The 26031-nt window shown below is 36.4% G+C and overlaps 2 protein-coding genes across 6 annotated transcripts; one reads left to right on the forward strand and one right to left on the reverse strand.

Moving 5' to 3' along the window:
* The first annotated feature begins 1501 nt into the window (after positions 1 to 1501).
* On the forward strand, positions 1502 to 24017 carry LOC117110028. 4 transcript variants are annotated; one of them, XM_033252585.1, is made up of 7 exons: positions 1502 to 1813; positions 17030 to 17378; positions 18942 to 18981; positions 19645 to 19789; positions 20319 to 20426; positions 21259 to 21315; positions 22012 to 24017. In XM_033252585.1, exons 2-7 carry the CDS (start codon positions 17223 to 17225, stop codon positions 22157 to 22159), a joined length of 654 nt encoding a protein of 217 aa, XP_033108476.1. In that variant the 5' UTR covers positions 1502 to 1813; positions 17030 to 17222; the 3' UTR covers positions 22160 to 24017. The 4 variants fall into 4 exon arrangements, with proteins under 4 accessions (XP_033108476.1, XP_033108479.1, XP_033108475.1 ...); XM_033252588.1 differs by lacking the exon at positions 1502 to 1813 and adding an exon at positions 12078 to 12232; XM_033252584.1 differs by lacking the exon at positions 1502 to 1813 and adding an exon at positions 16296 to 16565.
* Positions 3543 to 10119, reverse strand: LOC117110027 (protein ANKUB1-like). 2 transcript variants are annotated; one of them, XM_033252582.1, is made up of 3 exons: positions 9713 to 10119; positions 9167 to 9230; positions 3543 to 6133 (listed from the first exon to the last, which is right to left on the reverse strand). In XM_033252582.1, the coding sequence occupies exon 3, from the start codon at positions 5975 to 5977 to the stop codon at positions 3998 to 4000; it is 1980 nt and encodes a 659-aa protein (XP_033108473.1). In that variant the 5' UTR covers positions 5978 to 6133; positions 9167 to 9230; positions 9713 to 10119; the 3' UTR covers positions 3543 to 3997. The 2 variants fall into 2 exon arrangements, with proteins under 2 accessions (XP_033108473.1, XP_033108474.1); XM_033252583.1 differs by lacking the exon at positions 9167 to 9230.
* Positions 24018 to 26031: the final 2014 nt, after the last annotated feature.

The following is a 26031-nucleotide window of genomic DNA, read 5'->3' on the forward strand; positions in this document are numbered from 1 at the left end:
TCATATCCGATTCCATTCCCCCCCCCCCAACCCACCTGTGTAAAATCTATCTCCCAGATACAATATTATAGCTCCACGATAAAATTTTGTAGGGCCTACCAAAGGCGTGGGGTCCGTGGCTCGCTTCAAATGAAACCTTGCGTCTCCTCAGGGAAACCTATTTGCTGAGCTGTGCAACCTCCCCGCTAGCTAATACCGTACTTAAAAGGATTTCTCAACGATCGATCGTCATTAATTTGTAGTGCATAGAGTGTTGGATCACCGTCTAAATTAAGACATCAAGTCGATAGCACTGATAAGATTCAGCAATATAAGCTTTGTGTGGGGTACTTGTGATCGCAATATGATCGATGGGATAAAACTCGAAGAAGGATAAACAGATCCATTGAGACGTTACATTGAATCCAATGTCATCTAGCCGCAAATTGAAACATCGTTGTTACCATCATCATCATCATCTCATTATTTTCATCATCATCTTCATCACAATCTTGATCATTACATCTTCATCATCATGACTTTAAATATCTGATCAAACGAATCATAGGCCTACAATCAACATTTAATTGAATGATATATATAAGAAGTCAAACAAAGTTCTATATCTGTCTTAAAATAAGATATGGTCGAAAGTACTAGTACAATAAATATTTTATTTTGAGACAGATACAGAACTTTGACTTCTTATTTTATATAAAATCATACAGCAACTTTAAATTTACTTTTATATATTATATATATATATATCTGTCTCTTATACACATCTAGATGTGTATAAGAGACAGGAAATATATAAGCGGGCATAACTATGACTAAAAGGATAATTTTTAAAACTTTTATGATGAGTATTTCAGTGGCGGATTCAAGGGCCCCGCCGATCCCAATTTTTTTTTTTTTAATCATTTTATTATTGTTAATATTTTATTATTAATATTATTAGACTGTTTTAGACCTACTAATAATATTTCGCGTGTTATGTACGATAAGGTGGCTTACAAATTGAGATAGGTCAATAGGCCTTCTTATCACGAACATTTTATTATTCAGAATTTTATTTATTATTTGACTACCATTTAAATCATCAAACCGTGTTTTGTCAAAACATTTCTACTTCCTTGCATTCTTTTCGAAAGTGAGCTACAGGTTTATTTAGTTGAAAGGATCGTGGGATTTAGGCCAAAACATATTTCCATGTCTCCATGGTTTTGTTACACGCAGCTGGCCTGTTAGTACGATAGTACAGTTTGTATATGGTATAATGTATCGTGAAACCCCTATTGGCCCAATTGATATATGCGAAACTTAAATATTATTATCAACTGCATTTATATGACGACAATTCAAGGTTGTTATTAACCTTAAATTTCTACTTAAAATGTAATGCGGTGATTTACCATATGAAAAGATCAATGCTTAGTCTATGTAAACATAACATGAAGAATTATATTTTTAGGCCTACGCTCGTATCCGGTTATCTTATTGGTCAAAACTATTTTTCATAGCTGTGTCTACTTTGTGCTGGGCCTAACACGTTCGAAGACCATTCGTCGTGAACTTCTCCAATCGGATCTCGAAATCACTTCCTATTTTGCGGTTTACCAACTAACTACTTTTGACTGCATAATAACCAGGGAACGGTGAAAACTGAGATAATTATCTAAGCTTCAGCGAAGGAGGTACTGGTACTGTATATAACTTACAGTACATTAATTTGTCATTTGCTGTTGCTACGTATTCCATTAATGAGGAAGTGTGCATAAAGCGTCGAAATATTTCCGAATGACCGGTTAACTAATGTTCAGCAAATTCGAACGTAAGTTCATAAACTTGTTATTTTGGTGGGATTATATTTAAAGCTAGGCCTGTGTCGAGTAATCACATTCTGATTGTGGGCAATTTTCATCACGGGCTTGAGGCATGGCCAGAGCTTCTCACCTTGGCCTCTGTCTCGCCAATGTTACCTCATTAAAATTCCATTTGAATCAAGCTTCCAAGCGCCCGGTTCCTGTTAGTTAAAATGATCGAATTATAATTTTTTCAATCGTTACTTTTTTCAGTATAATTTGGACTGTTTCAAGTATTTGTGCATTGATTTCTTGCATGTCGTAAGTTTTTAATTTGCATGGAACGTGTGGTTTGAATGGTTAATTAAACTCGCATGGCTACTATCCCGCCTACTGTACATTATGGTAGAGGCTACTACAAGGCTTCGGACAAGGTATCTATTCGCAGAAGTCTTACCGTATAAGCCTATCCAATAGCGAGGTTAAAGGGTCTGGACCAGGACATACCTCCGACTTTAATGTTAAATACAGAAACGATGTATACATAATAGGCCTTAAAACATTTTTTTTAAGTGTAATTTAAAAATACGCTTAATGAACGTATGATGTAAGTGATCTGTTGATTAGTAAAAATAACTTAAAATATAAGAAAAAAGAGAAACTTTATTACTTTCTTTTGTGATTGCTTTTGTAAACATATTCTATATTTATCAAAATGTATTTTTTAAGGGGGCAGCTGGCTTGAAAGAGCTATAGTGATTCATTTGGTGCCCACGACCATTTTTCTGTATTTATTTGTTCGAATAAATGAACTAAACGAAACGTAATGCTGAGTTAATAAACTTGAACAATAACATTTTATTAAAGAGGAATTTTAGTTTAAAGAAAATGTGTTAATCTGCAAAAAACTATAAACCAATTAAATAATCATCATTAAATTAATAAGTAAGTCAGCATTGATATAGCTCTGTACACATTTAAGCCTCAGGGCGCTTTTATTCATGTTTGATCCTTTGAATTTTGCAGTTCGATGTTTTGATTGAATGTTCTATTCGATTTTGTTTTCAAAGACAATATATCTATATTCAAGAGTATACCTTCCTTAATATATACGTAGGCATATACATTGCGGAATTTGTATAGCACTATTTCGTAATCAGGGTGCAATTTGATACATCCATAAATTAATTCTTCGAAGTCCAAATGACAACCCGGAAATGAGTAAAATATAAAAAACTATCTGCAGAAGAAACATCTCACTGTTCTGCTGCGATTTAAGGCGCACTGCCACACACCTGGAGAGAGGAGTAGTGTGAACATGGAGGAATAAGTTTAGAAACGTATTGTATACGCCGACACACTTCTAAAAAACTAACTAAATCCGGATTAGAGTTGTACTCCCCCTGGGCGGGACACTAGTCCATCGCAGGTTAGTCCCCAGCAGCTTGCTGGTACCCATTGATACAGCTGGGTGGACTGAAGCAATGTAGCTGAAGTGCCTTTCCCAAGGACACAAGCGAATCTGCACAGCAGAGACGCAAAACCCCGACCTTACGATTGAAAGTCCGAACCTATGAACCGCTGCGCCAAACTTCCGGAAAGCCGACACACTTCCGTTTCGTTTAATTCATTCAATTGAAAAGTCATATTATGGGAAAGACGTTACATGTTCATAGGCTTGTTCCCAACAACCTTACTTTATGTCATTGTCATGTAGTATAGAAGTCCGTCATCAGCTAAAATTTAGAATCGTAAAAATACTGCTTTCATATTTAATCCCGTATATGCATAATTAGTATATGACAAAAGAGCGATGTTATTGCAAATATTAAATCCAATCATTTGTGCACGTAGACGCTACTAAAATAAAATTTCAAATTTTCCGCAGAAACAAATCTGACTTATTTTTAATTCCGGGTTTCAAAACAGATAACATTTACCATTGTTTAAATTGAAAGTTTTTGTTAGCAACATTGTTGAAAAGATATAACCTTTGAAAATGGGTCACAAAAGCCATAAAGGTCATGAATTTTCGTCATCCCCCCCCCCCCCCCCCCCCCCCATCCCCTCTTCGATGTAGGTGTTTAACAAACATTTTGACGAATTGAAGAGCGTAGGTCGCAAATTTAAACAAGATAACCCTACTTTGAGTTAACGGTAGTCATTTTTGTGTACGGTAGAAGTTTACATTTAATTTTTTTCTAGATGTCGCTTTAAGACAGTACATCAACAGTCATTTCGTTATTCGTTATCAATTGTGTTTCATAATCTCTCTCTTTATTTTCCCCAATATCTTTCTGGGAGTTCGTGCTTTCTGAAGTGTGTGATGTCGATATGGGCCTATATGCTCTATCCCGCTTCCTTCGTACCTTGGAACCTTTCCCTAATTTCTTAACGTGCTGTTTAGAAAGACTCATTGCTAAACGGACCTGGTGAAGCCATGGCTTTTCTGTGAATGTTGAAGCGATCGTTAGAGATTCAATCGCTCGCTCCCACGTCGTGGTTCCCGTCACGTCCTCGTAAAGATCGACTGTCAGACGTGGAATGTTGTCCCTATGCGAGCGACAAAAGTAAAACGGTCTTTCCGGTGCCGTATCGGTACTCATAATCGGTAAAGGTATCAGGCTTTCCATGTTGGCGTCTTTTTTCCGTGTTTTTCTCTCTTTCTCCTTTTCGGCAAATGATTTTGAAAATGACGGATTTGACGATTGTTCTAATTTAGGAAGAACTTCAAGCTTTGTTCGTTTTCGTCCTGTGCCTGGAGTATGCACATAGGACGACCGGCTTGTTTCGTCTTTGTTGAGTTCATTCTGTGACGAGTTTCTTTCTACAATTTTTGGCAAGTTACCGCGAATATTTTTCTCGTTGAATCTCCTACTTATGTGTCGGTTTAAATCCTCGGTACTTTGGCGTGTATTTTTTTTCTCCAGAGCTTTCCGTCGATAAAATGTCACCAATGATGGCGTTTTTACAGCCTGTATTCGGGGTAGTTTTGTCACCGGGGTCACCTCTGTTTCAGGGTCGTCGTGGCTCATGTATTTTCGAACAAGCACCAAGCTTTTGTTTTTCATTTGTTCGTAGCTACGTCCTTTCGAATGAGAATTTAATCCACTTTCAGTGAAACCGTCAACTTGGACCCCTTGGCCGCAAAGTGCACCGCCTTGTTTCGTTCGACGAAATCGCATACTTGATCTGCCGGGTCCGTGTATAAGCATAACACGTTCCTTAGCCCGGTCGCACCATTTCCTTATATGTGAATATATAGTCAACGGAAGGGTCATACTATTAAATTGGACATTTGACCATTGCTTTGTCAGTAGGTATACGGCTACGTCGCGTTTTTGCCGTCTAAGTGCGATATTGAGTGGCGTGAGTCCATTTCCATCTTTACAAGTCACACAGCATATGTTATGGTAAACGAATATACGAAGAATACTGAGTTGTCCAGTCACAACAGCTTCGTGAACGGGCGTACTGTATGCCTCCACATGACTACTCGAGCACCATTCTCTTGACGGATGGTCGCCCACCGCTTCGTCAGACCGCACGCCGTTCCGCAACATTGCCGTCGCAAGGTCCATGTGCCCGTGATGTGCTGCGATAAATAACGCCACTCGACTCTGATATCTAACAATCATTTCATCTTGTGACATGTGATGAATAACCTGTGACGTATGTCCGATCATACATGCTTTCAGAAATTCATTCCAGCCATCCCAGGTATTTAAGGTCACGCGACTGCCGAGTTCGATGCCGTAATCGTCGATCTTGATCGGGTCGAACATTTCGACTCCATCAACTGTCAATAACCTAAACGTCGTAACCGGTAAACCCGTTTCGAACGAAATAATCGACCGCAAATCACGCACACTAGCAGAATGAAACTTGATTTCCTGCGTGACCTCAACGGTTTCGTCATTATACGACGTGTTCACGTAGAGTTTCGGAGTTACCTCCTCTTTCAGGCTACATCGTAGCGTCGCCCCCGCCATGATACCGATGTCGCCGAATTCCCAGTTATCTTGTAGCTCCGATCCATGATAAGACAACACAACAAATTTCTTTTCTCCGCTACTTCTCGTATCGATCTGGAACACGTCTTGTACTCTGTCTTTCACTTTGCCGACATTATCAGTGGTGGCTACGTCCAGTGCGCACCGGTTGCCTTCATTTGCTACAAAAATACGCAGCATTTTGTTATTTTCACGAGTTCTCACTACAGAATATAAAGAAGCACAGTCAACATCATGTCTTATAATAGAATGATCGGTGTATTATTATCGCCGGCTTAAGGTGCGTTCAATTGCCTTGGTTACCAGCAGCAAGTGGCGGAATGTCGTGGATTAATGCTGGAAGAAAAAGAATAAAAGGTCAAACAGTTACTATATTACTATAGACAGACCAGCTGCAAAAAAAAAACCCAATGAGTTTTACACAGAGTGCAGTAGGATCAAAACTGATTCAAAGCTATAAAAAGTAGCCTACTGTGGCCTGGAGCAAGAAGGGTGACGGTGACTTATTACCTTATATAAAATTCTTTGTTCACACATATTTTCACATTCAAGTACTGTATAATGCCTATATTAATTTGTTATCGAATCATATCCCACAATGCATTCTGCAAATTTCCATTAGAGTTGCGCTCCTTTTGGTAAGGATGATTGACATGATTAGGCCTATAAAATCATATAGTTAAATGTTGGTTTGGTATTGAATTTCTCGGCAGCGTACTCAAAGTGAGCATATAAAGGGTGAAGAAAGCCTATGTAAATAACATGACGAAAATAGATACGGTACACAAGCATATTCCAATGCATGAACTACCGAAGTACAGTATTATACTCAGAACTACTACTCAGAAAATTACGCGATATCACATATCACGCATGTAAGCATATATGCCTATGCATAGTAAACCTACGTATATCACGAGCGTACATCGCAATGGACCTTTCCTGAGTGTCAGTCGAGCGTAGCAACTGACCAATCACAACTTATCTAAGAATACGCGCTTGTCCCACCAATACACGTGTGTCCCAAACAACGTTTAAATACGTTTACGCTATCTTTTTGTGGCATCCAAGAAGCCGGGCACTAACTTCGTCGTACGGTCGCACGACGAATCCACTTCCGCTCCCTGTGAGCGCTGGACGACGCGACGCCGTCTGCTGATTGTCGGTTGCTCTTAACGGATTGTCATTAAAAACTGTCCGTTGAGTGCGCGTCGTGGTGTTCGTTCTTCATAAAATCGAGTCGGTCGACGACCGTCGAGCGCATTAAGTGCCCGGCTTTACCAACACTGTCACAGTGCTAAAGTTTAAATTGAAAAAAAAAAATCTGAAACTTGAAATGCGCTCACACTCTGATCTAATTATGTTGAGATTCACAACGAAAGGAATGTGCCTCAGAGTGTATTTCAGTATTGATTAATAGGCTGTAACATCCGTTTCTTGTCTCTAAGACTATTAATTTTAATCAGTAATTAATGTAATCGTATAATGAAGGAACCCACTTAGTATACAGTACCAAAGGATACACACTGCCAATTAAAAAAAAGGACAGGATAGCACATTCAACAATTTTAATGCAGACTATACACTGATTATGTCGTCATTCGTAAATGAGCGAGCGCTATCAGAGCACATTTCCCATTAATTTCCTTCCATTTTCTTTACAAATAAAGTGAATCTACGATTTAATTACATTAGATGTTAACAATAATACTGATGGAAATCATTATCGATGTAAGAACAGGTGCGGAGGAACCAAGTCAAGTCCAATCGTTTGATTTAGGCTATTATATACTTCTTTGTCGCGAATTTCTAATGTATTCATATATTTTTTATATTTAGTCGATTAGAGATTTTTGGTTGACATTGTGAGCGTAAATGTATATTTTTCTACAGTTGTCGGTCCAAGGCTTGAATTCATGAGCAGACAGATAGAATGCTTAGACACGTAGGCATATCTACTCCGTAACTTTCTCGGCACCAACGGGGGTTGGGATATATCCCTTACCCCCGAAGGACAAGGATGGCCCTCGTCATTGTCACCACACAACGGGGTCGTCGTAATAAGAGAATATTAATTTGCCAATCTAGATGAAGTTATTGTGATTGTCAAATCCTAATATTGTGTTCTAAAAGCACCCTAAACGATAAGATCTCTCCCTCGTGAATCCAACCAGGAGTTTTATTGCGGGACCAAACTGAAGCTCTAGTCGGCCCCTTAGTTCGGACCCCTCTTTCGGGCTTGGACTGCCTGTCGGCAAATGTTGGAGCTCTCAATACAGTTAAGTAGACACACACCATCTGTGTCACGGGCAACTCGATGATTGTAAGACTACTATAGTGAAAGTAAAATTAAATAGGCCTATTAAAATTAAATTTCTATTTGGCCTGGATCCTCTCCCCGATTAGGCCTGAATAAGCATGATGAATGTACTAGTGTATTGTTAGTCTATACAAATGGAATTTTCATTATCTAGTTTAGTTAAGTTAATATTTGATGATGGTCATAACATTAGGTTACTGATTAACATAGGCCTAACGTGGATTCGATTGCAAATAGCGAGTAGTATAAGACTATATTGAAAGTGCTCATGATATTTTATGAGTAGAAAAGTGTTATTGAAGTTGGAAAAATATACTAAGATAATAATACACTAAGATGTTATTTTGATTGATTACTAAGATGTTACTTGATTGATTAATACACACTAATAATAATAATAATAATAATAATAGACTAAGATTAGTAATTGTTATTGTCGTGTTGGAATAATGGACAATAACTGGATTTGCGTCAGGAGAAACATGTATAGGTGTAATTTTGCCCTACCTGACGTGGAAATGTACCGTACCGAATAGGCCTACTCAGTACATTTGAAAACAACTGCGAAAAAAATCGCAAGTTGTTCTCGGGTGGGACTCGAACCTACGATCTCCAGATCACTAGCCTGGCATCATATTTCAAATTTCAAATGTACTGAGTATTCGATACATTTCCACGTCAGGTAGGGTAAAATTACACCTAGACTAAGATTAATTATTATGAACTTACATTATCTGAACGTGTATGTGCCGTAGGTCAAGTATGAACAATTTATTATTATAAGGATATCCGAGTTTAGCTAAACAACTTTATAATTGAAATTCTATCGCTTGCTTTGTGTATTTTTAGCGGGCCCAAGATTTTAACTTAAATTAGAATGAGAACAAAATAGGCCTGTTGTTTTTACATATGGTAGACCCATCTTGGTTTGTGATCGATTTATCTAAGGATGTTCATAGTAGAAGGCCTACAAATCAATTTGTCATTGAAACTATATTATACTTTTAAACACCTTAAATCACTATTCATTTTATTGTTGTTTTACTTACGGGGGTTTCCAGATTTCATCAAAGCATAGTTATTGATTTGAAAATTCCGCTAGTTATAATTGTCCTGAATGCAAAGAGAGAAATACTTTATGAGATAAAGTATACACACTTCCTTCTATAAAACATAATTCATTAAGTAATGATACATTATTGAAAGCCTAATTATCATAGACTAAGTATTTAATAGGCGTAAGTATTTATATAGGCCTACACATTGAATAATATCAACTTATTTAGTAATTACTTTAGGCTTAGATCTATTTATTATAATAGGCCTATACTCAATACCCTTACCTTTCATCGGGCTCACACTAACTGCTTCATTTCAGTTCACATAGATAGATTACAATTCTTGTTTTTAAGAGAGATCTTTCATGGTTTCACAGGTTGTGATCTGATCTGTACCGTTATGTAATATTTAAACCATGAACTTGTTAAATTTACATCAATTTACGTACATTTTGTAAGTGGGTAATCTTACTGTTTAATGTTTTATGGGCCCCCATGACAAATCTAAACATTCTACCGTTACCTTAATTGACTTACCGTTTTACTAAACATAACTCTTTATAAATATACATATATATATAAATATGTCGTCTATCGTCCTTGTTATGCAGTACCGGTATACTCCAAACCGATTCAATGTGATTCTGACGCAGAGCGTTGGACTCGTCGCTATGTAGTACCATGGAGATACATAGTACTTGACTTCGCAAGCTGCTAATGTTTCAGTATTTAACCGGTAAATAAATATAGGCCTAAAGTAAGCCTTTGGTTATCCCTTTCTTTATATGCTATAACAGGAAAATAATCGATCGGCCTAGAAAACTCGACAGCTCGTCGTGATACTGTGACTCGTCGTTACTAGGTAGCAACCGACTCAATGAAAGGTAAATAGAATGAATGCATTCACATATCCGTGAAGTGGATTCACGATTCTTTTTATCGGCACTATACAAACAAGGACTTTTATTCGAAGGTCTAGCGCAATCAGGGAAGACAATTAAAAGCATCGGAATATACCATTTCTGAGAATCGTCCATTACTAATTATAATACATAAAGTATCAAGTGAAAATAAATGAATTTCAAAGAAGTAGTGTCTGTATGGATGGATTGATTGATTGATTGATTGGTTGACTAATCGGTTACTCAATAAATTGGTTGGTTATTAGTAACTGACAATAAAAATGGATTGATTGACTAATCGGTTACTCAATAAATTGATTGATTATTAGTAACAATAAAAATATTAACACATATAAACATAATTTAAAAATGTAGTGGCCCTCCTTCATAAGTAGGCCTGCCAACAATGAGCATTTCGATGGTCTGGTGGTTGAGAAACCAGGCTAGTTATATGGAGGTCGTGGGTTCGATTCCAACTTTGATTTGGAAACATGCTGAGTATTCGGTACGATAACACGTCTGGTAGTGAAAAAACATCACTCATATTAATAATATTAATACAGTAAAGTTTTGATATTTAATAGTTTAATATTTGTGATTTAGCCTTTTATAACATCATATATTTATTCTTTCTATGTATGATTGATTTTTTTTAACTCGTTGCTGGTGGCTAATTGTTACTACACTAACACTTTTTTTTTAAATAATATTTACACTAATGTGTAAATTATGTACAACTTTATGCCGTAATCAATGTTTACCCACCATGTCTATACCTTGTCCACTAAAGCTTACATCATGGAGATCAAAGCATTTAGATCGCTATATGCATTTACATCGCAATATTTGTGATTTTGCCTTCAATAATATCATGCTAAGCTAAAAAAAAGTGGTATTTATTTCTTCTATGATGATATAGTTTTTAAAACTCGTTGCCGGTAGCCCATTGTTACTACACTAACACATTTTTAAAATTTACACTAATGATATTATTATGTACCACATTAATCAATCAATGTTTACCCACCATCATGTCACTATTGTTTACGGTACATCGTGGAGATAAAAGTATTTAGATCGCAATAGGTCTATAGTATTAACGATATTGCTGCGTTTAGTGACACGGTCCTATTGGAAAAAATACATACATAAAATAAATAATTAATTCATAAACCAAAAATAAATGAATCCAGCTCATTAAGCCGGTACCCTCTGCGTCCGCCGCCAACGGTCATCGTCGTGATACTATGCAGACATAGCCTGAGTGCAGTGGAAAATTAGCTGGAAAAAATACAGGAATTCAGTATACCATAGTGTCTCAGAAGAAAATTGCTAGGGCTTGGACAATTTTTTTTTATAGCACTTAGAAATTGGCCTAAAAAACCGTATTTGGACTAATTACGATAGGGGTAGGGAAATAAACGTATTTATGTTTTTAGTCACTTTTACATATGCTATGGATATGAAAATGTAATTTTTTAACATTTTTATTGTACAAATACCAATTCAAAACAATGCTGTACATAATAAAATATATATTTAATTATTGAACTACTGTACCACACTATAAAACTTAATGGAAAACAACATACTGCTATAAAGACCCGATATTTTTTAATCAGGGTTAGAGGAAACATATTAATGTTTTTATTCATTTAAAGTATTGCTATGAATGTGAAATTGACAGGAACGTAAATAGTTACTTACCCTTTACTGTCGTTCAATGGTGGCCCAACAATTTGCGGACAGGGGGTGGGGGGTGAGTGGGTCCAAACCCATTGGTCGCTTAGACTCTTGTACCCCTTTTACACTGCCAAAGGCAGAATCGACCCGGGTTACTTTCGGAGTAATCCCGGGTGCATTTCCCGTTTACATCGAACGAAAAAGTCCGGGTTGATCCCGAGTTGCTCCCATTTACACTGGCAACAAACCCGGGTTCAAATACCGCCCTCAGTTTTTGTTGCGATGGCACAATAAAATTGTCAATATCGAAGCAATGTACCTGCATATTGTTTTTAAATTATGCGAATTAAATCAGCAGTTTTAATATCATGTCTATACCGGAGCGTAGAGGGTTTAATTTGACAAATGTCTAGGCCTAGCCCGTTGTTAGCAAAGTTTAGGCCTACCTGACCACAGCTGCGGTAGGCACCAGGTAAGGCCTAATTCCGGAATCAAATTCGGTGCTGTTTACACTGGCGACTCCGGGTTGTACCCGGGCTGCCCTACGCTGAATGTGTCCCGCACGTCCATCCCGGAAGATTTGGTAACTCGAGTAGGACTTTTTGACGTTTACACTAACCAGAACTCGGGAGATTTTCACCCGGGTAATCGAAAATCCCGGGTTACGTCCGGAATTTTGCTTGCAGTGTAAAAGGGGTATTGTTTGAAGAGAGTTTTTATGGCTTAGTATGGCTCAAAATAATTGTACCATAAATGTACCATAAACCAACATTTTAGGAATTTGGATAGGCAAATTAATATTTTGGGTCTCACGACCTCGTCGTGGCATCGGGCGATACCTGGGGCTAGGCCTGTCAGAAAGGAAATCACCCCTCATTAAACACCACTCCCCCTCCCCCGCGTCGGCGCCATAATCAAGCCCACAAAAATGTTTACGTATTTAAATTTAATAGCTTTTACACCACATTTTTCTTCATCATCATTATTATGATATATACTATTGAGTCCTATATAATATATCATTATTACTCAATATGCGATTTTCTTCGCTAGTATTTGGGGACGTAGGCCTACTAAGTATTCGGTACGATAACACGTCAGGTATTGCAAAACATCACTCATATGGCCTTACAATTTCAATAAAATTATTAAGAAAAGTTACAATATAGTATACATTAATCCTATCATCATTATCACCCTCATCAATTATTAACCACAAAATAGTCATCATTATTATCTTCATCATAAATGAGTCCTGCTCATTAAGCCGGTACCGTGCCCCCTGCGTCCGCCGGCAACCGTCATCTACGTGATACCATGCGATGAGGTGCGCGCGGCGGATCGTTTCAACAAAGAACGCTAAGAACTCTGCCAACGACAATCAAATGGCATCGTTTCGTCAATCTCTCACAGACAGCGGAGATGGACTCGTCAGCCGACACAATATGTGCCTCGTTTAAAAAGGAATTCGTCTATGCTTAAAGTATTAACTAATCGCTGACTGTTGACCCGAGGAGCTTATTAGCTCATTATTTAACTATTATTTCATGTGCTGCTGAGTCAATACCAAGATTGTTTCCATGACAACAAAGAGCGCTTTGTCGCCATCCTCCCTAAGCATCATCTAATGGAAATTATATTGCAGAGTATCCCATAATGTGACCATCTAAAATAACACTGATTTGATGTGTCAGCCAGGGTCTTAAGAGATTTGTGTTGGGTTGTTATGTATTCGACCACTAATCCCGGGTCCTGGGGATAAATCCTTGCTGATGTATTCCAGCATTTCAGATTAGAAAGACATTTTTGAAGACGACTCATATTCAGACTGGGCTTATGATGTTTTCGAAGGCCTATACTGTTTTCTAATATAAATAATCAAGATGTACAGTATAGGCCCTAAAACATAGCTTATATTTTGTAGTCAATCAGTTCAATTCCACGGATGTCTCGGTTTTAATATATATTTTACAAACTCCCCGCCCTTTTGTAATGTGAGACACCTCGACTTGTTATACAAAATATACAGTAGCATCGCAAATAATGGGTGCAGACAGGAAATACGATGGGAAGGAATAATAATATAATAGACCGACGTTATTTAAGAGTATTACGCAATGTTGTGGAAGCGGTTTGGCGCAGCGTGAAAGGTTTGGTTTCCCAACCTCGAGGTCGGGGTTTCAATCCCTCGCTGTGCATTTCGCTTGTGTCCTTGAGCAAGGCACTATATCTGCATTGCTTCTCTCCACCCAGGAGTATAAATGGGCAGCAACACTTAGCATGTGGATGCAATGACCAGGGACAGAAGCGCTTCGTATCTGCAAAGAAATGCGCTATATAAATAAATATGATTAGATTAGATGTTGATGAATGTTTCGAAAACATCGCATGAAAAGACAACATTGCGAATCGTGGTTATCAGGGGAGCTGATTTTTTAATTATTCTATTTTTGAGGCTAAAGAAAGAGTGTTTATGTTAATAAAATATTAAATAAAATATAAATATTATTATCATTATTGTTGTTGTAATCGTTTTTTTTTAGATCTGATTTGGCGAATAACATTATCTTGGGCCTATAAGAATTCTCAGCGACAGTGGGTTAGTGTAGGCCCTAGATTGCTGAACTTTGACGTGACTCGCCTATCTCGATTGTTCTTGTGTGCAAGTACTTAAAGTGGAATCCAGAGAGACCTACTCATGGCATTGTCAGATACAGTAGGCCTACCTACTACCGTATATAATAAGGCGATCATAAAACAGGGCGGGAAGGGGGAAGACGGTGTACAGCACGTCTTTCCATATTTAGGTATTCAAGACTTAATGCGGGCCCACTAAAATGGTGATGATATGGACACGTGGGACTGTCACTTGAATAGGATACCGTATATTTCAGGAAAGAATCGTTGAGGATTTTAATGACAACTACTGTCAGTTTTACTACATAGATTGAGTGTGGATCGCATCAACTTCGACCCAGACACTTTAAGTTCAACCACAGTGTGCTATATTCTTTTTCATTTGATTGATTGATTGATGTCATAAATTGCAAAAAGTTGACTTGACAAGCGTTTGAGACTGTACTCGAGAGGGCGTTCATAGTAATGTTGGTATAATAACTCATAATTACAACGATTACTTTGAACCAAGGGCGTCGATCCGTTGTGAAAAGTGGGTGGGGAGGGCGGACGAATTATCTTAAGGAATGCAATTAAAATTTATTTCCACACTACATTTTCAAAATTTACAGAAATTCGAAATAGAGGGGTGGAGTGGAGGAGGTCAGGGAGGGACTTTTACAGATGAAGTATAGACAATTTATGATTATGGCATCTCTAGTTGGCCGGAAATGGCACTCTCAGACTTAAATTTGAATACAATTTTCATTTTTCTCCACTTTTAAATTAAAAAAAAAATAGAGAGGGTGGGCCGGCTGGGTCCCTTTGAATCTGCCACTGAAATACTCGTCATATATATTTTTTTTTCAATTTATCCTGGTAATCATAGTCATGCCCGCTTACATAATAATGATGTTATGTCTACTGATTAGCTTGTGACGTACTCCAACCATGAAAAAAATGATAAACCATGTTCCTTCATGGATACTTAAAACAGTTTTTTCTTTTCTCCTCTTTTTGAATTTCACTTTCGTGCAAGTAATTGCGACTACACAATTGTGAGTGGAAATACTACGGTACCGTCTAACTTACGATCAAACAGGACTATAGGAAGCACAGAAAACATTAGTTATAATTTTTATTTCACAAACATAAAAGGTGATTTACTTAATTTATCATTATCATGATGTCATGGCGGGATTGTGTAGTAACCATAACATCGGAGTTCGTAAGCTTGTGGTATCACTACCTAAATAAGTCGAAATAGACAGACCTCCGTGTTCAAATGCTGTATAATAATTGTTGTTTAATAACGGGTATATAAAATTCAATTGACTAGCTATAATTTTTTGAAATTAGGAAAAACAGGAATCTGTTATATGCAGATAATATTGAACACTTGTATATCCGGGTCTTAATAATATACAAAAGCAATAAATCTTTACTGTAGAAATTGTGCATTTTGAGTGTGTAAAAATGTTGGCCTAATAGGTTTACACGCTTCCAATTTTAACAATGTACAAATGTTTAATGCTGATATCTGTGATTGTGTTTTGAAAATAACAATGGAAATCTACTTTTAGGTATACACAATAAAAAAAAATCGTCTGATTGTTATTTTAATGGACCTAGAAAGATTGTACGCACTCTAGGTCGGGTATTGGTGGATTAATAAACAAGGTAATGTATATAGGCCTACTGTCAGGCCTACATACATTATGGAGTGACCCTCGTTGGAATGTTAATGCATCCACGGCAGACAGTGCTAACAATAGCGTAGGCCTATGTATAGTCCTAGAATTTGATACGGAATCTTTATTGTTCGATTTCAATTGATTTAGAATGTCATATCACGGGCTAGTGTCGTACAACAAAGACTCGACCAAGTATGCAAACAAAAGGCACTGACGACGTATACATCATCAGCTTGCCTCAGCCCTCATCGAGTCACTTTTGTCATGGTTTTACGTACAGCAGAGGCTACCGTGTTACGCGCCGAGTTATTTTATGTTGGCCTAAATGTAGTTTTATTTCAAATCGTACCGTTGCTGTAAGACTATATACGCTTTTAAAAAATGTACATAGGCCTGGTCATGATATGGACATTAAAGTTTGCTGACTCGTGAGTGCACAACCGGGGATCTAGTATATTTGGAGGCGGCCCAATATACACATATTAGCCAAGTACCGTATGTTTCATAATAATTCATATTATTATTATTATTATTAAGGTTATGATTTATTGTATAAAGATATAGCTTTGAAAAATGTATTTGCTTTTGTAATCGTGTACAGGATTGCCCCGGAGGATTTCCATTTCATGCTAACGGTTAATACAACTCGACTACGTTACATGACTACGTGTACACGTTAGGCTACATTATGCGGATGTTTTATATAATTAATGGGTGTGTTACGTGTGAAATACAGGCTGCCTCGAAGTGCGGTTGGCCTTGAGTCATATCTTCATGATTAATGGTTTTCAACTTTTTTCCAAACCTAAGTTTGAATCTTGATAGCGATGTATAATTTGTCGGGTGCGTTCCAGTTTACCAAGTTTACAGAAGATTTACCCTTATACTCTATATAAAGAGGTTTCATTTTAGTGTAAATAAAATTGAATAGCTCACATTTTTTTTGTTTCTATTTATAGATTCATTATTTCGGTTGAAACGTCATAGGACAACCGGTGCATGAGGCTACTGTGTTTCAAATGGTTTATTGACGTCTCCGTCGGCGGCCCTTTATGAGGTAATATAATCGGTTTCGTCACAGTACCATATCGTGTATCTTTCCGCCTACTTCAGAAACAACATGAATATAATACAGTAAACATTTCATTGTCTATGAAGAGAGGAAGGACACCGGTGAAACAGAAAACAGAATTTCTCCGAAGATTTCTAAATCTCATAGTCATGGACCAATATGCAGTTCCTTCCATGAAAGGCATATATCGAATGGTTTTGCCAGTAGCGTTTGGCTTCCTGCTATCTATTCCGAAGGTAGGACTTCACATTGAATTTTTTTTTGTATTTTGGAGTAGCCTCTCAGCTGCCATTTTTTTTTTTTTTTTTGTAATCATAGCTAACCACCACCCTCCGTCTAAGGTCCATCGGTTCATTCTTGAAGTCAAACTATAGGAACAAAGGAAGCTTTCCTTGTGAGTGGCCTGTAAAACAGTTTTGTTGTTTAGTTATTTATCTCGGAACCAGATGATTTTTTTTTTAAATCTAAATTATATATTAAACGGGATGGTGTTCTCAAACACTTAACGAAAATAGATACGAGAATATTTTTTTTCTTTTTTGATTTATTTGTTCATCCTTTATATAGTTAACAATACAAGTATAGGCCTATATAAATAATATAATTTTACGAACGATGTTTGTCCAAAAACATCGTTTGTATTTATCATTTATCCTGACGAAAAATGCCATTGGCATATATAATTTCTCTCGTATTTTAATGTTTAGTTTTTAGCGTTCAGGATGGGTGGTTTAGCGGTTGTTTTTTTATCCCAGGTGAAAGTTCTGACTGGGAGGTCTATCGTACCGATGGAAATATAATAGGCTTCATTATTGTCTCACAGTGTGAAATAAGATTTCTGAACCAGTGTTAAAAAAATCGACTTGTTCATTACAAAATATACTACTGTTACTGTACCAATAAATCTAATAATCGGTTCCTTTGTATTGAATTGCGTCCTATAGCTCTGTGCGTTCCATTCCAAATAAATTATTAATTTTCACCTGAAAACATAACCGTGGAAAACAACCAACTTTCTTTAAAATTCAACCACGTTTAAATAATGCGGAACAAAGATATTGTGTACCTCCTCAGTAGTAAAATCACTTTATTTGCCAAAACGTTAAAATTAAATCAGTATTAAAATAGTCTCAATAATAAAATATATAGGCCTATAACACAAAAAAGGCAAAGAAAGGAGCAGGTCTTGCCTTCAAAATAGGGCAAGCAAGGGAAATAAAGACAGAACATAGACAGGTTACAGGACGAGAACAAGAGACAGAAGGACAAACAGAAGACAGAGAAAAATCACAAGTTAAGATAGGGAGGGGTATATATATTATATAATATCATTAATAGTCAATGTGTAGGCCTAGTTTTACATTTCTGTCATAAAATAGTAAAGAGTCGTTGTATAATGTTGGTAGGTTTATAAAATAGGCCTATTTGTAATTGAAAAATGAAAACTATATTTCGATCAAGTTGATAACCAGCGGCTTCCATATTTTAAATTTTAACCCCGAAGCCTTATTGTAGAAATACCGGCATGGGTGTAGTTTTACCTGTAGTAAAGTTTAAGTCGATTTTTGTCATTTTTGTATGAGCGCGCGGGGCTTTACTTGTTTGTGTCCCCATTTCAATTCATCATCTTTGTTTTTCAATGTTACCATGTTACAGTGTTATTTGATTTTACTATTTTGTTTGATGTCTGAATTTGAATTGGATTAAAGTTATTGAATTCTTGCCATCTTTGGGGGTTGAATTGCGATTGTCTTTTGTAAGCCCATTTATTACCGTACTGTATTCATTTTTATTTATAGAGAGCTGGTGCGCAAGACGTGACGTCCATTGTAGGTACAGGTAAGCCCATTTTTTTCATGTTTTTTTTACATGAACAGCAAGTAAACACTCGCCAAACGATTCTTATAAATCTGATAGAGTAATTTATATTTATGAGGCTTTTAAGGCATATGGAGTGGAGATGAAAATAATCCTGGTGTCTGATAGAGTTTTAAGATTGGAAGTCTCTTATTTTTTATAAGTGGCTAAACATAGAAAATGAAAAACAAATGACGACGATGATGATGATGATGATGATGGTGATGATGACGATGATGAGGATGATGATGACGATGATGATGATGGCAATGCCAATGACGACAACAATGATCATGTTAATAAAATGCTACTAGCCTATTACAATAATAACGACGATAAAAATACATATAATGATATTAACATTTTTTTCTTTTTCGTATGTTATAATAATGTAAACTAATTGTAGTTAATTCATTTTATAATTACTAGTTTAATTTCGATTTATTAACGTATCCATCTTAAAAATATTGCCCTTATGCCTGATTTTGTACAATTATCGTAATTTATTTATCACATTTATATTTTTCACTCTGAATTATTATTCTTTTAAATAATATTATGAAGGTCATAATTTATTAAGCCAATTAAATTTCTTGTGACGTAATTAACAGTTATTGTGAACGGAAGTCCTTTATTTTGTTGTAGAATCGTCTGGAGTAGATCGTGAATGGTTTCTATACGGCAGTCTGATATCGCTTGCAGCCGCCTTTGTATTCTTGATGCTCTTCCTGTGTGTGTGGTTCTGTCCTTGCTTCCAGTCTTCTGTTCAGACGGACGAAACCGGACTCAGGTAGGCTATGTGGCAAGATAATGTTAACGATACACCGTTAAGTTAAAACAATAATATATATAATGTGTAGGCCCTGTCTCTTATACACATCTAGATGTGTATAAGAGACAGGCCAAGTACCGTATGTTTTTTTATTTTATCAATAGGCCCTAACTGTTTCAGTTATATTACTTACTGTTCAATGATTAATATATAAACTGAAAGAAATACGTTTTACTAAAATAATAGGTCTAAATAATTTTAATAATAAAGTTCTTTTAAAGCCCATATCCACTGATATATGTACTTAACGAAAGTAAAACTCAACCTATTATTATAATCAAGATACCAGTAGCGGATCCAAGGGATGGAGAAAGGCCCTCCCTCCCCATCATTCAAAGGCATACACAATTCCCTAACCCTCCCTGCCCATAACCAAGTGTGATATTGTATAGATCAATGGTTCAGATAAGAGCTTATGACTCAAACAGTCAATTCGAGCAATTCAATTCAGTTTTATTTTATTTTTTGGGTGTTTTTTTTTTTACAGGCAAGGTACAGGTAACGAGCCAAGAAGGAGGATGTACCCTGGAGCAGAAGAAACAGAGGGCTCTAAATCCACGTACGAGCTTGCTAAAATCGAATCACAAAATTCAAGGTAAGGTTCTAACACATTTGCCAAAAAAAAAATGCCTTGCGTTTGAGTTTTAGGGCTTAGGACTTCTCTATCGCATGGCTATGATTTCCGAAATCTTCCAAAGTTGCGGAATGCTCCCGACGGCAAAAAAAAAAAATAAATAAAAAAATAAAAATAAAAATTAATTAATTAAACACACACACACAAACAAACAAACAAATAAAAAACAAACAAATAAAAAAACAAAAAAAAACAAAAACAAAAAAACAAGAAAATAAAAAAATAAAAAATTAAATAAAAAAATAAAATAAATAAAACTCTCAACGGTGTTTTTAGAATATAATGTAGGCCTATTTCCGACTTTCAAAGGCGGATACAAGGTCAGCCTACCCCACCCCCCCCCCCAATACATTTTCCAAAATAAAAAAATAAAAAAGCGCCATTTCCAACCATCCAGAGGCGCCCTCTGAAAGTCCCTCCCTTGTCCCCCACCAATACGAATTCCTGGATCCGCCACTGCCAATAATGCGAACAAAATACAATACAAACGGCTTTATTGTCAATATGGATATGACATAGATATTATAGGGTTATAGGTCTATTACGATGATGTATCATAATTAATTAAATATACGAATATGCCTTAAGAACTTTAAATGAATGTTGTGATTTGATTGTGTGACAATCAATACGTGTTGCTGCATAATTTATGTAGGTGAGGTTGTTTCCATGGCAGTGGGAACACACTGTACGTCACATGGGAGTGAAATTGATGATTCATTACAGTAATCTGGGTGTGTGGTTTTAAAATTCTTCAGACTGTTTGCTTCATCAGTTAATATTTTCTCCGCAGAAATGACAGTAATGGAGACAAGATCCACCCGGATTCACCGTTTCTAATAAAACTGAAGTATGTTTATTTTCTACCTCGTATTCTTTAGTTTTGTTTGTTAATGATGAACGTTGCTGTTGTTGTTGTTGATGGTTATGATGATAATAAAAATAATTAATTATGATAACAATAATGGATGATGATGTTGACAAATTCTTGTGGTACCGGTACACCACGTAGGTATTTCTGAAAAGAACTCTTGTTTCGATTGAGTTGTTATCAGATATTATATCAGATATGTTCTCCTGGTGGCGGTTAAAATAACTCCTCGAAAAACGTCGACACACTCTCAACAAAACCACAATTCTTTTCAAGAACTACATTATCTTGAAAGCATTTTCGTTTACAATTGTTACTTCACCATACTCCAAACAATCTTTGATAACGGTAACGGTGATAATACTACAACTAGTATAATAGCAATGATAATAACCACAAAACACAATATCAGTAAGTACCGGTAGCCGGTTATAAAAAGACAATATCATTTAAACTGTTTACTTTATATTTCAATAAATTAGAATGGAATTTTTAAAAATCTCGTCCCTTAACCGAAATAAATATTTGACAATGTTAGTAGTACAAAATGTTTGTACAGTATAATGATATGCCATTCCTTTAGATAGATTATTGACGTCCAGGTGTAGCTCAAATTTGAATGATTGCTTTACTTGCACGTTTTTCGAATAATTTTGTGGTTTTTCTCTTTTTTAGGAAATTATCCGATTCATCTGAGCAAATTACAAGCAGTGATAAAACAATAATTGAATCTGAAATACACGAAACAATACGTCATTTAAGTGAGTCGACCGAGCCTGTTGATGACGTCACAAGCAACGGGAACTGTGAAGTAGGCATGTGAATTATACATCTCATGTGTAATCGGTAGCATTTCAGAATTGAGGAAAAGGGTGAAAAATACAGTTTACTCTGGTTATTTATTATTAGAGTCGGTAACGATGCACGCTTGATGAAGATGAGTGTTTGTGGGGCAATGGATTAAAACTGATTAGCAAACAGCCCAAGTTCATTCACCTACAAAGCAACCACAACTGCAACGAAATTTGAACAGTGCAATACAAGTTATACTGACAACTTAATCGAGATTGAATTGGTTACTTTGGTTTATGTGAGTGGTCACCAGACCTTACGTCTTTTCATGTAACAGCGTCCATAAACGTCAGCGCGTGCGCGTAATTATGTAAATGAAACTACGTGCTGCAGGCGGCCATTTAATATTATTACTCATTTAATTGATTATTCAATCATCAACGTCGCTTGGCTAAATTTCCTGGCAAGTACAATAGTACGCCATGCTTACATTAAATGTATTGAATAAAGAAGTGACGACATAATATGAGTTAAAATTGTTCCCCCCCCCCCGAACTCAGGTGGTTCCTGGGTTTTAATCACGTGAGTCACCGACTGGAAACAATTGCACTCCATAAAGCTCTGTCCAGACTGTCAAATGTTCTTTGACAAAAAATTGTTGTATGCCGATATGCCCATATATAGTCATGCCGTGCCTATAAAAGGTCATGATGTGATGTCATCATGACCATATTTAGGCATGTCACATGTTTCTTAATTAAAAATTGATAGTCTGGACAGGGCTGCATTATAGACTTTACAAAGTGAAAGAATATGCTTTATAGATTATGCATCGTTCCATACTGTCAATATAAAGTGTAGCTTTCTTACTGCTGGGTGAAATAAATAATTTCTAATAATAGTTTAGCCTTTTTGAATACAAAACACGTCCGTCAATACGCTGAAGATTTTACGCATGATATAATATCCTGCTCGAGTGGGGTCAAGTGTGGAATGCATTTTAAAATGTTTTAAAATCAGCAAAACGGAAAGCTTAGAATATGAACGCCAGTATGAAACGTCCTGTATGTTTTATTTCAAAACATAAATGTACACCACTACTGAGCCTAGGCCTATAACATACGTAAAACCTCGAATAGAAGCCATGGGCTTCTTTTGTTTTTTAGGACCCTTGGATGGGCTTGTTTTTGAGATCACCGTACTTTTGCAAAAAAATAGTGGGCTTTTCCAACCAGGCCTATGCAATTCGAAATTCTGTTTAATATTTAAAAAAAAATTTAATAAAACAATATTGATACAGACACGCTATCATAATCATCAAAGAACGTTAGTCTGAATGTAAGTATTATATCGAAAAGAATCCTATCCTATCTTGATTAGAAGCCCATGGGCTTCTTTTCGAGAAGGGCTTCTTTTCGAGATTACTTTTGCAAACTAAAGAGTGGGGCTTCTTTTCGCGATGGGCTTCTTCTCGAGATTAAGCCTATTGGGCTTCTGTCCGAGGTTTTACGGTATTTGTATAACTTATTCAAATTGTATCCTTAATTACTTAAATTAGAATAACAACCTACTTTTTAAATATTTGTTAATAAACCCATTTGTAAATGTAATTTATTTCAGCCATTGGGCTTGTTTTAATACAGTAATACCAAAACGTCTTTATAAATTTATCAAGTAAATCATGACATCAATTCAAAAAGTTGAAATTAGCTTCCTTTAACTGTTTCAAGTTTTACAGTTGTATAAATAACTTTTTAATGTTCAATTCAATTTTTACTTTGTTGTATATGTTTTAATTGTATATAACCACTGAAATTGATTAGCTGGTCTAAGCGTATTTATCAATTTTTGTATCTTTTTTATATCATTAAAAACAGAATGTATTTTGATATAGAAGTTCGTTTTGTGTATTTGTCATTGGTTTACGAGTAGTGGGTTCAGGGTAAAATAATAATGTAAGTTTTTAGCACAAAATACAAGGAAGATGCCTCTATGCGCTTTACGTGAACAAAAAGAAACATAACCAACATATATTCCTATATAGGCCTACCTTATTTTGTTTGATGGTTGTTCTGTTCTTGCAAGGCAATGGACCTTTCCGCTAAGCTCCGCCCCTTGGATATTGTTGCTAAGGTCCCACAAGACGGCAGTGTTAAAACATACGCGAACACGTGCGTTTGTGGGACAACACGTGTGTTTGTAAGACGCGCGCGTATTCCTAGCGCTGTTCTGATTAGTCAGTTGTTAAGTTTGATTGACACTCCGGAAAGGTCTATTTAATTTGGCCCGTGAGGAAAAAACCAGATAATTTTAAAAATGATTTAAAACATATTAAAAATTCGATAAAACATCTGAAATAAAGTAAAGACAAAAATGCAACCCCTGAGTAATCTGGACGGGGATTGTGTGAAAATGAGCAAGATGATATAGGCCACAAATAGAATAAATAGCGCAAACAAAATCGATCACTGGGTGCTTCCGTGGTCCTATTCTTCACTTATGTGCTTCAAACAAGCACTGATGTACATGTATCGGTTACCCCCACTCTAAAATAAAACCCTTTAAACTATTAAAAACTCCCCGGATTGGTATTCTTATTAGCTCAGCTAAATTTGTCAAAGCAGCTCAGAGAAAGTAAAAACGTTATCATGTTAAAATTGTAGGCCTAATGAGTGCAGAGTGCGTCCCGCATGCCAGATTTAAGACTATGGCAAAAGAAGCCCATTGTTAAATCATAGAGGTAAACGCAACTAAATTTAGGTTATTTTGCAATACGTCTATTGGGTTTTATCATCAATAACATCAAAACAAAACAAAACAAAACAAAAAAACCTTTCAAATAGACCTATCTTAGAGGGAAGAATTTCACCAGATGTAGGCCTGCAACGATTGCTTTCAACTCTCAGTGGAGATATTTGGCCCGTGAGATAAACTTACTTTGGCCCTTCAAACAAATTAATTAAGAACCAGGCGTATATGCAGTCCTAGCAATAATGCACATACGCAAGAAATCACGACAAGTATGTTAACGACCAAACAATTGGTGAAACATCTAAATTGGTGAACCTGGTAATTTGCAAGCAGTCCTTGACAACCTTTACAACTGGACCAAAAACTTAAGCTCAACCCTTCCAAATGCCAGGTGATTAGATTTTACTTTGGTCGTCGACCACTTCCAGACATCAGCCTCCACATCTCTAATGGAAATCTTCCTGTAAATTCTGTTAAGGTATTGGGGGTGGTCTTTGATAACGACCTCAAATGGTCAAGTAATACTGATGCTATCATTGCCAAAGCAAATTGTAAACTTTTTATTTTGTGGTCGTTGAGGAGAGCTGGTTTCAATTGTGATGAACTCCTGACGATCTACAGGAGTTATGTACGGCCTGTTCTTGAGTATGCTGCGCCTCTGTGGCACCCAGGCTTAACTAAACAGCAAAGCATGGCGATTGAGCGTATCCAAACGCGAGTATGTCGGTGCATTTTAGCCGATAAGTTTATTAGTTATAGCATGGCTATAGTGATGCCCTTTCGCAGCTAGGACTGGAGAGACTGTCTGACCGTAGGGTCTCACTATGTACAAAATTTGCTAAAAAAAAAGCAGTACAGTCTAATAGATTTCATAATTGGTTTCCAATTAATGATGCGTGTCACACCATGACACTACGCACTAATGAGCCATATAAAGAATATAAAAGCACCAAAACACGATTTATAAATAGCCCATTACCGTATATGACTAAAATTCTAAATTCACTTTGTAGTGGGACCCTAAGGTCAGAGATCTTTTCAGTCTGAGCATTTGGCACAGAGGCGCCTTGTCGTGCATGACTCCTTTAGATGGATTGATTGCGGTTTTGTTTTTTTGTTTTTTTGTTTTTTTATGATGAAATTGTATATATA

The sequence above is a fragment of the Anneissia japonica genome, unplaced genomic scaffold (genome assembly GCF_011630105.1).
Source record: "Anneissia japonica isolate Jap-2015-1 unplaced genomic scaffold, ASM1163010v1 scaffold287799_len804019_cov200, whole genome shotgun sequence".
Lineage (NCBI taxonomy): Eukaryota > Metazoa > Echinodermata > Crinoidea > Comatulida > Comatulidae > Anneissia > Anneissia japonica.